The 16,254-nt window shown below is 31.6% G+C and overlaps 1 protein-coding gene across 5 annotated transcripts; it reads left to right on the top strand.

The window, feature by feature from the left end:
• Positions 1-810: 810 nt before the first annotated feature.
• LOC126846145 (uncharacterized) lies at positions 811-7,897 on the top strand. 5 transcript variants are annotated; one of them, XR_007686868.1, is made up of 6 exons: positions 811-987; positions 1,351-1,431; positions 1,551-1,727; positions 4,180-4,449; positions 4,536-4,763; positions 5,511-5,704. XR_007686868.1 is itself a non-coding variant. In XM_050585380.1 (6 exons), the coding sequence occupies exons 1-5, from the start codon at positions 925-927 to the stop codon at positions 5,918-5,920; spliced, it is 630 nt and encodes a 209-aa protein (XP_050441337.1). In that variant the 5' UTR covers positions 813-924; the 3' UTR covers positions 5,921-5,941; positions 7,385-7,499. The 5 variants fall into 5 exon arrangements, 4 of the variants coding, with proteins under 4 accessions (XP_050441319.1, XP_050441337.1, XP_050441312.1 ...); XM_050585380.1 differs by lacking the exons at positions 4,180-4,449; positions 4,536-4,763 and adding exons at positions 5,876-5,941; positions 7,385-7,499 and having other exon boundaries at positions 813-987; positions 5,511-5,774; XM_050585362.1 differs by lacking the exons at positions 4,180-4,449; positions 4,536-4,763; positions 5,511-5,704 and adding exons at positions 2,637-2,909; positions 3,014-3,150.
• The last annotated feature ends 8,357 nt before the right edge of the window (positions 7,898-16,254 follow it).

The following is a 16,254-nucleotide window of genomic DNA, read 5'->3' as shown; positions in this document are numbered from 1 at the left end:
AAAAAATTATTTTCGTTTCTATAGGAAAGGTTTCTTTATTTTTTTTTCTAAATAATCTTTTATAATATTATTTAATTAGATCAAAGACATTAAATTTGGTAGTTAGCTGATTGTTACGGTATCCCATCTATACTGTACAAAATTATACAGCAAAAACAATTTTTTTATTGACAAAAATCCAAAAAACTAATCAACATCCGTTAAGAATACGATTTTATATTATTTGAACAGTTTGAAGGTTGCCGACTATTTTATTATATAATACATTCTACAGTCTACAACTAGAAGACGATTGAGAATTACTTAACTTTACATGGATCATAATTATTAACATACATCCTATTTTTTAGTATGGTTATATCTGGGTTAGATTTTCTACAAAACATCAGCTATTTATTATTTGTACATACTATTTGATGTATACATATTATGTGAAAGAGTGTGAATCATATGACTATTTTAATTGTCACTTGGACTCACATAATATATCTTATTGTTAAATAAGAAATCAGTCAACTGTACAATTACAATACAAAATACAGAACCCTATTTTATATCGTAAAAACATAGGGGCTTTTTACAACTAATGTTCAACAAGCGAGTGTTAAAAATTCATATGATAATGTGTTTGTGATTTCTTTCAAACCGAATACAAGTGTTCAGTATTCTGCTATTCCAGTACATAAATTATTAAAAAAGTACCTGTTGGCTCATCTCCTACAACAACAAAAAAACCGGTCGTGTAAAGTGATTGCGTACAACGGGTTTAAAATGTAATCTTTTAGCATATTTCATTAATATTATTTTTTTTTTATAAATTCATTCGTACACCGTACCTATCATTCTTAAGTCTTACGTTTACCGAACAGCAATGCGGTTTCATTTGTTGGCGTTTATCTAATTTGTACACGTCACTCGATCACAATGGAATCACAAAAAAATCGTTTGTTGGTACGTTTGTTGTTTGTCGTGGCGCTGACCGTCCAAGTAAGCCGAAAATAAAGTTGTTATCAATTAGTATAAAATAATATTTTCACCTCAATAGCAGAGATGGGCATGACGTGTATCAATAAGTATCAGTATGTACATTGATGTATTAAAAATGTGTTAAGTATCAGTTGATAATACATCATACTTAACGTGTGTTTGTCAAGTATCAACAAATGTTTGACATTGGTGTATAGCCATCAAGTATCATACGTTGTATTATTTAAGCATATACAAAAAAAATAACGATCAATGTCCATCTCTGCTTAAGAAAACGCAGAATCATAATATTTACGATTGAAGTATATTCACACCGTAGCTTATTTGCTATCTTTTATTATTTTTTTCTTCGAAACTTTCCAGTCAAGTTGTTCGGAGTCCGTCGAAGATGTCGACGTGTGCGCCAACCGAACGGCGTCGCTGGTCGGAGATACCATGTGTTCAGTGAGTAAAATTACAGGATGATATTGCCTTATCATGGGCCACTCTCTAGTACCTAAAAATGTTCTTAATTTTAAAATGTTCAATAAATCACCCCGACTGTGCTCACTGTGTTAATGTAGTTAAACAACGTGCCGTTTGTGTGGGCGCCGGAATACGAAGTGGCCATAGTGTACATTACTTCCACGTGGTCCGAAATCGCCACTTTCAACAGTTCCGCAGAGGACACCATTGCCAAGGAAGCGTTCCTTTCCTATTGCGTTAGATTCAAAAACAACATGTTTAACTTTATGAAAAAAGTGAGTGGACAATTGGCACGCGTTAACTAGATTAAGTACACGGTTTAGACACAGTAAGCACAACGAAGGATTAACTTTTGAGCGGTTTTCCGTGATTCGCGCTAACAAAATGTAAGCAATTGTGTTTTCAATGTAATTCGGGCGTTTGTTGTCACAACAATAATCTCATCGTCAAATAGTCCATTGTTTGGACTCCGTTTAACTCGTTCAACGCACTGTGATTTCCAGGTAAAAAAAACTGTTAACCACCAATGCGATTCATTCGACCAAACCTTAAAAAGCGCTTTACCGCTAAAACATTGTGGGGAAAAAAAAAACGACATTAACGCTGATGACAAGTGGTTTATTTCACACAAACATCTTTAACCCCCTCCCCCCCCCAAAAAAAAAAAACCAGCAACGTTATAAAATTAATAATAAAAAAGTAAAAATATTTAAAGATTTTGACAAATAACGCGTTTATCAGTCTGTATTTTTTTTTTGTTTTAATAAAGTAGGTGATTTTTTAGTAAGTTAACCGCAAATAGGTATTTTTACTAAACTCGCATAATCAAAATTGAATAAGCAACTATTTCACTCGTTCGACACACGAAATATAGTAATGTACAATTTTTTACAGTACACTATAAATATTATAGTATGTAGTATATAGTAAGTAGTAGTTTTTGCATAACTATTCGAGTCGTTTTGGCTACCGCGGTTATGGTGATAATAATAAATCGAACACGCCTGAAAGTGTAATATAATGTCAAGATAAGTAGTACGGTGTACGGTGTTATTATACATATTATTAAACAGTTGCATGAGTCTGTATGTCTGTATCTAACGTGGTTTTGTCACGATGACGTTGGTAAACTATTCTTATTCGGGTATTCATAAAGATTACATTATATTATTATTATACCGCAGTTGCACGACGACCCGAACGCGAACGAGAAAGTGAAAAAAGCCATTAACAAGTGGTACCAAGCCGTAGACAGCATATCTAAAAAAAATTGGTTTTTGCCAGTAAATCCGGATTTGCGACACTTCCAAGTACACTTCCCGTCATCCTTCAAGCATTTACTTGTGGAATCCACCGCTGTTAACGGCGAGGCGCCCGATGAAAACACAAAGCGAGAAGTGAACCATTTTACACTGGGAACGGCACAAATGCTGATTGAACTGGTCGCACAGATTTCGGTAAAAATAAAAATCAACCGCACTCCGAGACGGTTTAACATAGAACACCTGAACGCGAGTCACAGACAGAGACGCTAAACGGTTTCGATTATCTTATGTTGCAGAAACAAATCCGTGAAATTCCGAAAAAAAGCAGTGTATAAAAATACAGCCATAGTGTTAATTATAATAGCCGAGTGGCCAATAACGTCAATACACGGCAACAAAATATAAATAAAAATGAGCAAAATAATGACAAAAAGTGTACATTCAATACTTCATCAGTTTGTATAATAAAAACAAATACTGTTATTTCGAATTAAATAACAAATTTGAAAATGTTTTAATGTTAAATTCGTTATTATATCTATGTCGGATAGCCGATCATATTATCTAACGGCAGCCATACACTTTTTAGTGTTATAATAATAAAGTTAGTTATAGAATTGTTCATAATTTTGTCCGGCTAAAATATGCCTACTGTAGTTTTCTGGATTAGAGACGTTGTACTTGCGAGAGAATGATTTTATACTTTTTAAGACACAAAAGATAAAATTTAAGTACAAAGGAACACAGTGAAAAATAAATTAATAATAATAAAACCCCAGAAGCGAAAAAAAAAAACGTATAATAAAAACTTAGATGTTGTTCACCGGGGCTTAAATATAAATTTAAGGTAAAAGCATAATCTATTTTTAATTTTATTTCCGCATAGTAAACATTATTATATTAAGTTTCGTTTTTTATATTTCATACATCTTAGGTTGTATATTTCATTTGTATAAACATTATTCAAAAAGTATTATAAAATCGAAAAAAAAAATGTAGGTAACATAGTTTATTTACCATTACATTTCGAGTCGCTTGGTGATTATTTCATTTTCATATTGAACTTTTCAAAGTTCTAATAAATTGTCATAATACATTATTATACAAGACAATCTATATAAAGTATAACATACAACGTAGCTAGACTGTGTATAAATTAAAAACATGTTCACATTTTCCTTATGCCTGTACTCGAGCACACGTGGTTAAAAGAGATTACAAAATATGGTCTGTTAATTTAATTTCCTGATGAAACAGTGGAATGTTATTCCGGAAGTAGTATGTAAGACTTACAGGTTTAGTTCAAAGTAATTTTACATATTGAATTGTTGGCATTGCATATTGGGATTTTTTGCTAATCGGCTGATTAGAGGTATATTATTATAAAATGCATTAGTATAATAATATTGTAGTATGTAGGTTTAATAAAATAGAAATTGATTCGTTGATTTTTCATTATCAGTTCAACTCCAACGAAAACGAAAAAGTAAAAAAAGCCGTCTTTGAGTGGTATCAACATGTTAACAGTGTTTCGCAGAATGACTGGTACATTACACCGGACGTGTCGACTTTACGGCACTTTGGAGAGCATTTTAAAATTTCTTTCAAGGGAGTAGTCCTCGAGAGCAGTAACATCTTTAATTCAGCGTCCTTTGTAAAAACCAAGCGATACGTGGACAAGTTTACAAGCGGGATCGTTTACACGATGGTCGAAGCGCTGAAAACGATTTCGGTAAAAAAAAAATTTAAAAAAAAAACAATAATGATTTGAAGCAAACCATTTATCTAAACGGAACACATTTGATTTGATTTTTACAGAAAGAAATCCGTGATATTCCAAAAATCGAAACACCGCAGACATAAACAATTCGAATAGTACTTAACCTTGTGATATTTGAATATTGTTTTGTTAATAAAATGGAAATTATCACTTAAGAGCATAGGCTTGTCATTTGAAAAAATATTTGTACTTTATGTTAAACAGATAATGCACTTATTTTGTCATTTAAAGCTGATTCTTCAACCAATGTCTAATAACTTGTTTTAGTAAGCAATCAATCACCTGCCGTTTGTGTCTTATTTTATAATATGATTTAGCGTTGCAAACCTCAAAAAGTTAATATTTTATTTTTAATCAATGTGAAAACTGATGGAGATAGAAATTATTTTAAAATATTATAATTACTTCAACGGTTTTGAAAGCGACCTGCGGTTGTCTCTGTATTTATTTACATTACTTTATTATGTACCTACCGAAACTTGTTAAAAACAAAATCAAGCTGCTATGCACCTAACTGCTTTAAATTATTTAAATGTAGTCTGTAATAGCAGTTGTTGACAAACGATAAATAAAAATAGAATCAAAGCTCACAACAGTTGTAGTTAGTAAACTTTAATATGCTAATTATGTTTTCCTAAGTTCATATCATACCAATTTTCAAAACAACTATATAATAATAATATACTTATAATTATAAAGTGTACAGACAATGCTCAGACAAGTGCACTAGATAATAATGCATCTATCTAATTAATAATTTAAGTTTATTTATAATTACAAATAGGTTATCACCGTTTAAAATATTTTTGTTTTCTAACCTTTACATTTGTTATGCTCGTATAGCGATATTTTCATGTAAAGTATTATTTTTAGATCCTATTTGTTGAGAAATTCTATTACCATAACCTTATTGTACTAGATAACTTAATCTTATTTTGTGCCCGTTGTCTAGACAAACTTCTGCTTTTGCTATTGGCCAACTAATGTTATTATCCTGCTGTTGTATTTGTTAGGTTAATGACGACCAAAACGGGTCAGACGAAACAAAAAAAGACGTAACTAGTTGGTACAAACACATTGAATACTTGGCGAGCAATGGACCGGTGGACCAAGACTTGAGAAGTTTTCAAAATACATTTCAAAACGCATTCAAACATCTCGTCATAAAAGCTAGTCAAGTTGTGGGCAAAACAAACAACAACGAAACGAGACTATACATAAATGATTTCACAAAAGGAGTTGTTGTCATGTTGCTGGAAACAATAAAAAGCGTTTCGGTAAACAATTATTACTATACTTAAGCTGCACGACAACTAAATTACCAAAACACACGCATTAGCGAATAAAACTAAGACGCCTACTTGTGTGTGTGTTACAGAAACAAATCCGTGGACTTCCGAAACAACTTGCAAGCGACCGATAAGTTTAATGCACAGATTTCATGGTAAACTTCATTGAAGACGATAACCGTTTATCAGTTGACAATTAGTGTATTTCTTACGACAAAAGCATTGCAATAATAAAACATGTTGTAACGCGTTCATATATTGTGATTGAAACTTTCTATTGCCATAAACAATGTTTGATTGTCCGTGATTAAAAAAATACTTTAAAATCAGCTCCATTTGCTTACTACTGTCCCAATTGTATAAAAAAAGTAATGCCCGGAAGAACATTTTCATAAAACGCTTAGTGACTAGATTTTTAATTCCGAATTCAATTTACGTTTAGAGTTTGTCGAACGACTAGTACTGAAATGACTGTTAAATTTTATTATTTTATTATCTTAATAGATTTCTTTTATGTGTTAACACGTAAGTGCATATCATATATTTTATGAACAATAAATTGCAATAACAAAACCCAAATTGTCTTGCACGTTTTTATAAACACGACCAGAGTAGTTAAATTATATGCGCCCCACTCTTATTATAGTCTATAATATAGTCAATTGAATGAAATATATTTCTATGAAAATCAAGTGTTGGCTGTTTTTTTTTAGGTTTGAAATGTATTGTGTCGTAAAACGCGTGCGATTCAGCAAAAATATGTAATAAACTAATATAGCGCTCTTATCGGTTTATGATCTTCCGGGATTGAACTTAAATGCATCGACAGTAAAGTGGTTGTTTTTTTAAAAAAAAAATGTGTTTGAATACACGATTTACAGTATTAATAGTTTTTTAGAACCGCTGTTCTTTCTTCGCCTGTAACCTAGTACATATATTTCAATTATTACTTAAACAATCAATGATAACATTTTTATAATATTTGCTTTTCGTGCTATTATTATAGTTATTATGGTTTTTGACTAAATAAACAAACAAATAGACGAAAAAAAAGTGTACGTAATTTCGATAATAATTTAAATATTAAGAAATTAATTGAAAACGTATTTCTGGTAAGAATGTGCATATTTAACTGCATTTTGAGTACTTATTTGTTGACAACAACCCCTTCGGATTTTTGAAATATCAATTTTGTAATCACCAATATCGTGAACGGTATTACATTGAATTGTGTTCACAAAAATCCACACGCTGTATTAACGTTATAGTGCTAATAACAAGTATAGATGATAAATTAACATAGGTTATACATAAATCGTAATTAATGCATTCAATGAGTTTCTATATTTTATTCAATTTCAATGCATAGTTAGTGAAATGCGGAAACAGCAATAATAGTACATTTATGTTTGAATCAACTCAAGGATAAACGTTTCGAATAAGAAATACCATTTGGAAACAGTTGTCGTTCATAATTGTATATTGTATTTATTTTTATTTTTATTCTACTTAAGTAATTTTAATCTGTGTGTACAACGTATATTATACTAATGCATTGTTTTACCGTCTTGGTTTTTTTTTTTTAATGCTGATCACAGTTACACGACGATCCTAGTTTGGTAGACAAAGTAAAAAAAGCGGTCATACGTTGGTACGAGGATTTGGATCAGTTATCCCGCAACAATTGGTACATACCGTCAACGTCAAAATTACAAGACTACCCAGGAATTACTAGAACCGCTTTCAAGCATTTAATCATCAACGCCGTTAATGTTTTCGAAAAAGCCAACACTAAAAAAACTCAACTCGAAGTCGGCGTGTTTACGAAAAAAAATGCCAACATAATGGTCGAAGTGCTTAAAACGATTTCGGTAAATATGAATTAAAAAAAAAAATAATAAATAAATAAATACAAATCAATAACTTTTCATTCAAACGTGTTGTCTGTTACAGAAACAAATACGGCAACTTCCAAAAACCACAAGTGAATGACAACAATATTTCTACTTATATATAACTACCTACTATAGCAATATGTATACCTATATTATGTTATTCGTTTGTAATGATTTCAAATTAACCATCGGCAATTATAATCAATTTTTACAAAACGTTGTATTTATTTTGATTACAAAGAAAATTGTTTTATGAAAATAATAAAAAAAAAACAAAGAACTTTGAATTTTGGAGTAATTATAGGAAGGTATGCCATTATAATTATAATAATTGTATTGAAGATTTTTTTTTTCTAACATAAAACATCTACTAACACAAATGTAGATATATAATTTTATGGAAATAATAATGTGGAATTGAAAGAAATTGAAATTAAAAGTAAGATGCCGTTTACATTATTGTGTCGGTAAATCGATTTCCGGTTATCATGCTCGTACAAAATGTATAATTTTTTAAACTGTCAAAATATTTCCGTAAACATCACAAATATTAAGATATAATGCATTTTAGTTTGAGAAAATATCCAAACAATAGTTTTTAAAACATTTAAAAGTGACGTTTACCAAAAGCTACCGTATTGTCTACGGTGAACCAAAACTAAAATTCCAATTGGATTTAAGCTCGATGGATAAATTTTGAATTTTCTCCCGGTACTTGGAATCGTACAACTTGCATAGTACACAATGTAGACTCAAGGCTTTATTTTTTATTACCATGAGAATTCGGATCACGAGCGCGCGTATCTACAATGAGAATTGTCAGACATAAAAAGAATTGGCCGAAGAAGAGATTCGTCGTTGCATTTGGTTTGTAAATTGAACAGCGGTTTTAGTGAATCCGTTTTATTGACCGACGCAGCTTTGTTTTCAGTGAAAACCATCTTATATATATATTAAGGGTCTTGTCCTCTGTACATAAGACCACGTCAAGCGGAATGCGACAAAGAAAGTCTGCGGTTGAACTTAAATTAGACCTTTAAATATTTTCACGAGGAAAGCAAATTATATACGATTTGGATTTTAATAATTAAAATCGCCACATGTATCATATTTGTATAGCTCTTTTAATTTATACATTCGATTTAAAACGGCCTATCTGACTTTTGGGAAATGTTGGTAAATGTTAGTTTAAGTGTTTATTATTCATAAATTTTTGTCAGAAGTGAGATACTTGCATCGATAGTAACAAACATTTGTCGATACACTATTAAATGATTCGAAAATACAATGTTTTATTGTAATTTTGTAATTTTGTTTAGTAGTTTGATATTGTCGAAACTTGGTTTAATGGAATTTAACGGACTTGTACCTCAGATGACACAATCAAACAGTGTTTATGTGTCAAACGCGAACAAGATTATTATATACATTAAAAAAAACGATTTACTTTTCTGATAAGTCAGATAAAGGATTAATATATTTTGCGGCGATCCAATTGGGCGTTTTATGATACCACAAGTACTTTAGTGAATGTAAGAGCAATAAAAGTAATATTGTTTCTTGTCAGTTTGAAATTAATGTCCTCAAAGTTTTTGACACCAAAGTACGATTGGTGGAAAATTCAAACGAATAATTTTAAGTTTTCATTCAAAATTTTTCTAAACCAGAATAGTATAAAATATCAATGTGGTATTGAAATAAATTTCGAACTACTGCAATTGAACTACAATGTTCTAACTAATGGTTAATCATATTTGAAACTATTATTTTCTTATTGAAATAAAACTTTAATTATTGTATTATAAGCTATTATACAATTTACCTATGTAATGCAAATAGATAAATATATTAAGTTCAGCTGACCATAGGTACCTGATAACTAATTATGTTAATTATTAGATTATTCTATGTTATATTAGACTACACAGTATTTATTGGAGGACTCTTTGGTGTTATTTATAACACAATTTCATGGTGGCTAAAAAGGGTGGGGTCCCTTGTTTATTAGAATCAAGTAGCTTTGTCGAGCGTGGCCTATGCATGTTTCAGCGATGACTGATGATCGTATTCAATTTTCTTAAAACGTTTTCCACTTTGCTTTAGTTTGACCGTGTGCCGGATTTGTGTCATGTTAATAACATCCATATTTTATATTCTTATAATAATACAATATATTATACTAGACATTTTTTTATAATATGCTTCTTCGTCGAGATCCGAGAGTGCCCAAATTGTTTTCTTACTACGCGTTTCAACTTAGATGGGTGATTTTTGAAAGAAAAAAAAACTCGAGACTGCAAAGTTGAACAAACAAGATTTTTATTTAATAGCGAAAACTTATTCAAACAAACGCCTCGTGATGTTGTTTTGACCGCGTGAACAGTTGACAGAACGTTAGCGTCGGCGGTGTTGTCAGAATCTTAAACTTTTTTTAAATGTATAAAAAGGAAAAAAAAGTTTCAAATTTCTTGCACTTGTAGAAAAAAGAAAAGCAATTGGTGCGACAATACCAGGGTTGGCTCACAGTGTAGCCGGTGTACGACCAAAAATGTAAATAAAATGTGGAACCGAATGTGGAATAACAGTTTTTTGTGTCTCTCTTTTTTTTTTTTTTAAACGGTTAATACACCTAGATCAGACCTAGGCGTTACTCACGGCTGGTATCATATTGTTATCATAGAGTAGGGTAACCGTTGGTCGGCAGTAAATAAACAGAGGCTTGCGCTCCCAGTGAGCATTATTAAAACGGTTTTCAGATTTGGCCAACAACCGTCTATGTGTGGATTTAACCCTTCGGCATTCGGTTTGTTTTTTCACTTTTCCGTCGTGCTATTTGAACACGTGGTTAACAACAACGTCCTTTATATTGAAAAATCAGCAGCACGGTGTAGACAGTAGCGCCGCTATACCTACCTACCTACCTACCTACACCCACCGGTCGCAGCTATTTTGGGAGAGTTATGCCGCGTAGCGGTGGCGGTGTTGATGCGAAAACACGGCGCACCGGGCAAACCGTGACCAAGAAAAGCCCCAAAGCAATTAAACGGAAGCGACAAAACAATTTTCCGCTGTTATTGAACGCGGTTTAATTGAAATCCGTCGATTCGGGCGACCAACAGTGAATGCATAGTACGTGCTGTGCTCTGAGTTTCGTTCTGCCACCGTAGGTCGATGCGATGCGTACCGAAACCGCGATTAGCCTTTAGCCTCCAAGCAAAGCACAATGATAATTATTCTCAACACCATTCGTCACCCGGACGTATGTATAGTGTACGACGTGCTATGCAAACGCACGGTAGTGTACTGCTGTGTGCAATGATGGGTCCATGAATGGTTTTATAATTGGTCCCGGAGCGCGAATACGTCCAATAACAACCCGAATCGGCCACCGAACGGGGCTAATATTTGTCGGTTTTAATATTATATTAGATTGTTTTTCATCGCCATGACCGTGTTTAAGCTACAGTCATACGATTATGACTGTACATACATCGAGTGTATGTATAGGACCCGTGAAGGGCCCATAGACAATAATGAATAGTATTACCATAATAATAAATTTATGTAAGACAACTACTGTCGTTCTAAAGTTACAGAATCGTCAACCTTCGGTCAAGTGTTATCTACCCCTCGCGGGTCGTTGTTGTTGCCACATTATTGTTATACGGTCCATTTTATGCGATTTTAGGCTACCACGCCAAGTGTCAATACACATACTTTGATACAAGAAAAAACATATCAACAATTAATTAATACTTGATTGTATGGAATCGAATATCCGCTGATAAATGACTCGAGTTAACTAAAATTATGTTGCTGATTACTTATAACGTATGTCGTATACAAATGACCGGAATATTCAATTTTCCAATCAAATTACAAAAATTATCATAATATTAAAAGTTCCAAGTATTGACCATGCTTGATACTTGATGGGTGATTATGATAATTATTGATACTACAAGCATGTATCAACAAATGTTGTATAATATGTATCCAATCATGTATCTATAACAATTAAACTAAGAAGTGTCGATATCACCCTCTCCACACAGCAATTATGTATTTCTAAAATATTTTGAATACTTACCAATCGTGCTAAAATGGTTAAAGATCATATTTTGAGTACTGTGCCAACGCAAATATTTCAATGCTACTTCCTTTTCCTTGTTATTCGCTCCAAATAACGAGTGACAAGGAAGTAATGTGATATATTCAAGATTTTCTAGGGTTTGAGTACCATATAGGATGTTTTTTTTTCTACAGTGATTACTTTTGCTCGAGTCCTAGCCGATTCCACTGTGAAGCATGTGATTATAAATAAAATATTATTGTAAATGTATACAAAAATATATATGTATTTTAATATGTTATCATGTCGATACCCAATGATCTGAAGAACTGATTATAATATTGTCATCGTCGCGACCGTATGAATACCGTTTTTAACATATATTGTCAACAACACACAAGCTGTACACCGCAAACGTACCTCCTTGTATTTTGATAGTGTCATTGCGAGTCAAAATGTATTTTTTTTTTTTAACGGGCACAAAAAAGAAGCCATAAATCATCGGAAAACGGGAATCATATTATTGCTATCGTTTTGGAAAAAAAAGTTGTTGACTTTCATGCAGTTGGTAAACATTTAACATATATTTTTATTTTATTGGCATGGTATGGTAAAAAAAAAATATCAACGATAATGCCTGCGATGCGAAATGTGTTTTACTCTGCAAGGGTACGTACCGAACGAGATAGGAATTTAATAGCGTTTTTTAATGTATGTATATATATTTAAAAAAAAACATTTTTTTTTAACGCAAAAGCCTTCAACATTTTTTCTATTTCGTTTAACTTATTTAACTCAACCGGAACTTTTTCAGTATGATCAATCATACTGCTAAAGTAGAAATAATTAATAATGTTATAACTGTAGTAACGTCTACTAGATACTATACTCATTAAATTATAAAAAAAATGATAAATATATGCAATTGACAACTTTTATTGACAACTGTTCTACTCTAAGCCGCCAACATACAATAATTACAAATTAAACCGGACGGTTTTATGACTTTAATCAACCGTTTTGTACAAATCTTAATACGTTGCATGACGTTTGAACGTTGAGTCGTGTGTCCCTTGTGCACATGATATTATTGACAGAAGAAATGATAACACCTATTAGTAGTTACATGCATGGTGCAAATTCATAAACTTGTTATCGAGTCCGGATTGCCCCTATCATCGTTTCGTTAAGTCTCTTAAATATAGTTTTTAATGTATGAATGCTTAACCACCATATGGAACGCTCTAATGAACCATCAAAGGTCTACACTTAAACGGAAACCGCAGTAGAATAAATGGTAAACTAAACATAATGTACCTATACAGAGCCGTTAAGGGTACTTACTGGAAGCCGGTGATTTTTTTCCCCTGGGCCGTTTCTATTAATTATAAATCAGTTAGTTTAAAACACATCTAGTAATGCATGAATTGATTTCACAAATGACAATATCAATTAATGCGAATGATTGATAATTGACCGTTAATATTTTACTTAGCAAGAAAAGTCATTCGTTTAATTTGGTTTTTCTTAATATTAGTTTGATAAAAAAATAAAACTCGACTTAAAACTTTTTAAATAGACTGCAAAACAAATTTTATGAAAATAAATCAGCCGGCTTCTCGATAAATATTTAATGAAACCTTCCTTTTAAGACGTACCTAAAGGTTTTTACAGTTTAGTTGATGTCATGTAAACTATGCAAAAACTTCATAATAAAGAACTTTTACGCATAGCAATAAAAAAAAAACTTTAATAAATGTAATGAATAAAAAAAACCATAGATACACGTACACGAAAAAAGCCAAATATTATTTTTTTTTTTTATTAAATTGCTTTTGTGATTATACATTATAGCATAAAAGCGCAAAATATTATTATTATTATTCTTTTTTTATAAGTCTTTAATTATTTTCATAAATCGTTTTAAAAAACCCGGTTTTGCTTAAGAGCAGATGCACAGCTAGCACACATGACCAAGTTTTAATATATATTCCATATATACTAATAGCAATATAGATACACATTGCATTTGTAGTTCAAAGAAATAAAATTGTATTTTTATATCGACGCGAAGGTGAAAAGATTTAGATTTTAAAGAGCTATGCGTCTGTACGCAGGTTTAATGGATTTTCCATGTCCGGTTCATATTTTATACATTTCCCATATCAATCATAAACCGCATTTATATGGTTACTTCCCAACGGAAGGCATTTAGTTATTATATAAATTGCCTTCCAAGTTGTAAAAATCCCGTTTCGAGGTAGTAACTGTGGCGCGTTTTGTTCGCTTCGATAATGTTCTAAAATTTATTTCAAATAAAAAAAAGTTTTTATTCAATTTTTTTTGGTGAATTCATAATAAATCTTAGAACTAGATAAAAAATCTGCGGTTTTTTTTTAATGCAAATGAATAGTAGAAAATTGTGATTTTTGTTTTCTATAATGACTATAATAAAATGGAAAAAACAAATTGATGTGATAAAAAAAAAACAATTGTAATTCAGCCAAAAAATAATATATGTATTTTATGATTATTTTACAACCGTGTACAGTGTTCATTTTAACACAATAGTTATCTTGTCAATCAAGTTATAATTTCAAATATTATTATAATATATTATATCGGGTGCAATACTATACACACGTATTATATCCTGTATAATAATAATTTTACTTGATATATCCTGTATATTTTACCGATTTTTTTTTTATTAATACTATAATCCAAATCCCGTAGAAAAAATGTTCAATTAAAAACAGTTATTAACACCAATAACCGTACCTAATCGGTACAGAGATTATGTACCCGTATTAATCCTATACAATTTAAAAGAAATTCAATTATTAAATGTATACATTTTTTTTTTCAAATTAATTACCGTATCGTACTGTACTTAATTTTACAAATTGTTTTGTTTCAGGTAAGTGATACAACTGAAATTGTGGGTAATCAGTGTTGGATTGGCAAGCAACATAGCGAGTAGTTATTATACAGGCGGGTGAGTATTTTGTTATATGATATCAAATGCGGATTTTCGCTTTCTGAAGACAGCTGTATGTAACAGCAAAACACATTTACTTAGTTAACGTTTTATCTGCTTTTCGGCAATAACAGGACTATGAGCAAACTTCGCGTTATGTGCCTTCTTATGTGCAATATAGTACACATACACAAGAAGGAACTATGTACAATATTATAGTAGTAGCAATGGTAATGACATTGGCGTTTCAGAGCGAGAGATAAATCCAAATTACATTACACCAGCTGCATTCATACTGGTTATAATATTACATCTTAGAAGAAATCATCTGTCGACTTTCGTTGCTAGGAAACAGTCGGATGATTTGATTACAGTTAACACGTTTTATTATAAGCAGCTAGTGGGTAATATTAATGTTGTCAAAAAGTTTGTTTATTTTCAAGAACATTTTAAAATGCTTAAAACTTCTAGAAAACAATAAAAAAAAAGTGTATATTTTTAACATTTAATTTCTAGTACAAATATTTTGCGTGATTTAAAACGGTACCTGTTATTATTAATTAATTTTAAAAATTTGGTAGGTTGCACAAACGTTTAATGAACGTTCAATATACGTTAAAAGGTTCCTTAAACACAATTTAGAGACCTGTCCATTACATTTTATCGAACCATTAAACATATTAATTCTTTATCTGGACCATCGCAGCATCCAGCTGAACCATTTTTAACTCTAATCTCTTGTCTTTTATATCTTATCCAGCATCCGCTAGACTATTTCATCATCCAGCTGGACCATCTCTTGACTTTAATCTCTTATCTCTAATATCTTCCACCTGTACATAAGTGTTTGGTCGGTATTTGGACAGTGTCGTCGGCGTAGGTTCCAAATAGGGCGGTTTCGGTTTGTGGTATGCACGCCGTGAAGATGATGTACAAGAAGGGAGCAATGTCCATCAAATTAAGTATTTTCACTTCCTCGGGAGACACCAGCTAGATTATTGTGATAATATAGGCACTGTGAGCACCGAGTAGGTGTTTAATAGTTATAACCAAGCATAGACGAAGGAATAGGTACTCGAAAAGCGCATTGCGTTGATCGCGTTTAAGTGCTATACAAATAATATCATCAGTGCTTTTAAGAGCTAATACCATTCGAGTACCTTTTGTTTATGGTAATAGGGTTATTAATAAATTGAAATTTCATTATGTAGTTTGCGTTTTAATAACGAGTATCTGCATAATACTGTAGTCGACTCCTATTAAGTGCATAAACATAATATGGTCTGTACTTAAATCTAGTTGTACACAAAAGGGTAGTGTAATCATCTCACACAGTTGACCAGATATCTTCTTACACAGGATAATAATGTGTGTTGCTTGAGTGTGTTACCACAAGTGTTGCTTAAGTTTTTCCTAGCGTTAGCGGCTAGCGTGTAACGCATAAGAGCAAAATATAGTAGACCATATATAGGTGTACACAGTTGTGTATAGGTGTGTGTTTTATGATAAAAATAACACAAT

This window comes from Adelges cooleyi, unplaced genomic scaffold, assembly GCF_023614345.1.
Source record: "Adelges cooleyi isolate 19-005CV unplaced genomic scaffold, UGA_ACOO_1.1 ACOO_flye_CR_arks_rails_tigmint_CR_PRNA_108, whole genome shotgun sequence".
NCBI lineage: Eukaryota > Metazoa > Arthropoda > Insecta > Hemiptera > Adelgidae > Adelges > Adelges cooleyi.
Note: the sequence above shows the minus strand (reverse complement) of the source record. Positions and strands in the feature narration are given on the sequence as shown.

Coding starts and splice junctions, on each gene's coding strand:
- LOC126846145 (XM_050585355.1), top strand. CDS start 925: ATGGAATCACAAAAAAATCGTTTGTTGGTACGTTTGTTGTTTGTCGTG. Junction 1,432..1,550: donor TCGGAGATACCATGTGTTCA/GTGAGTAAAATT, acceptor GTGTTAATGTAG/TTAAACAACGTGCCGTTTGT. Junction 1,728..7,384: donor TGTTTAACTTTATGAAAAAA/GTGAGTGGACAA, acceptor TGCTGATCACAG/TTACACGACGATCCTAGTTT.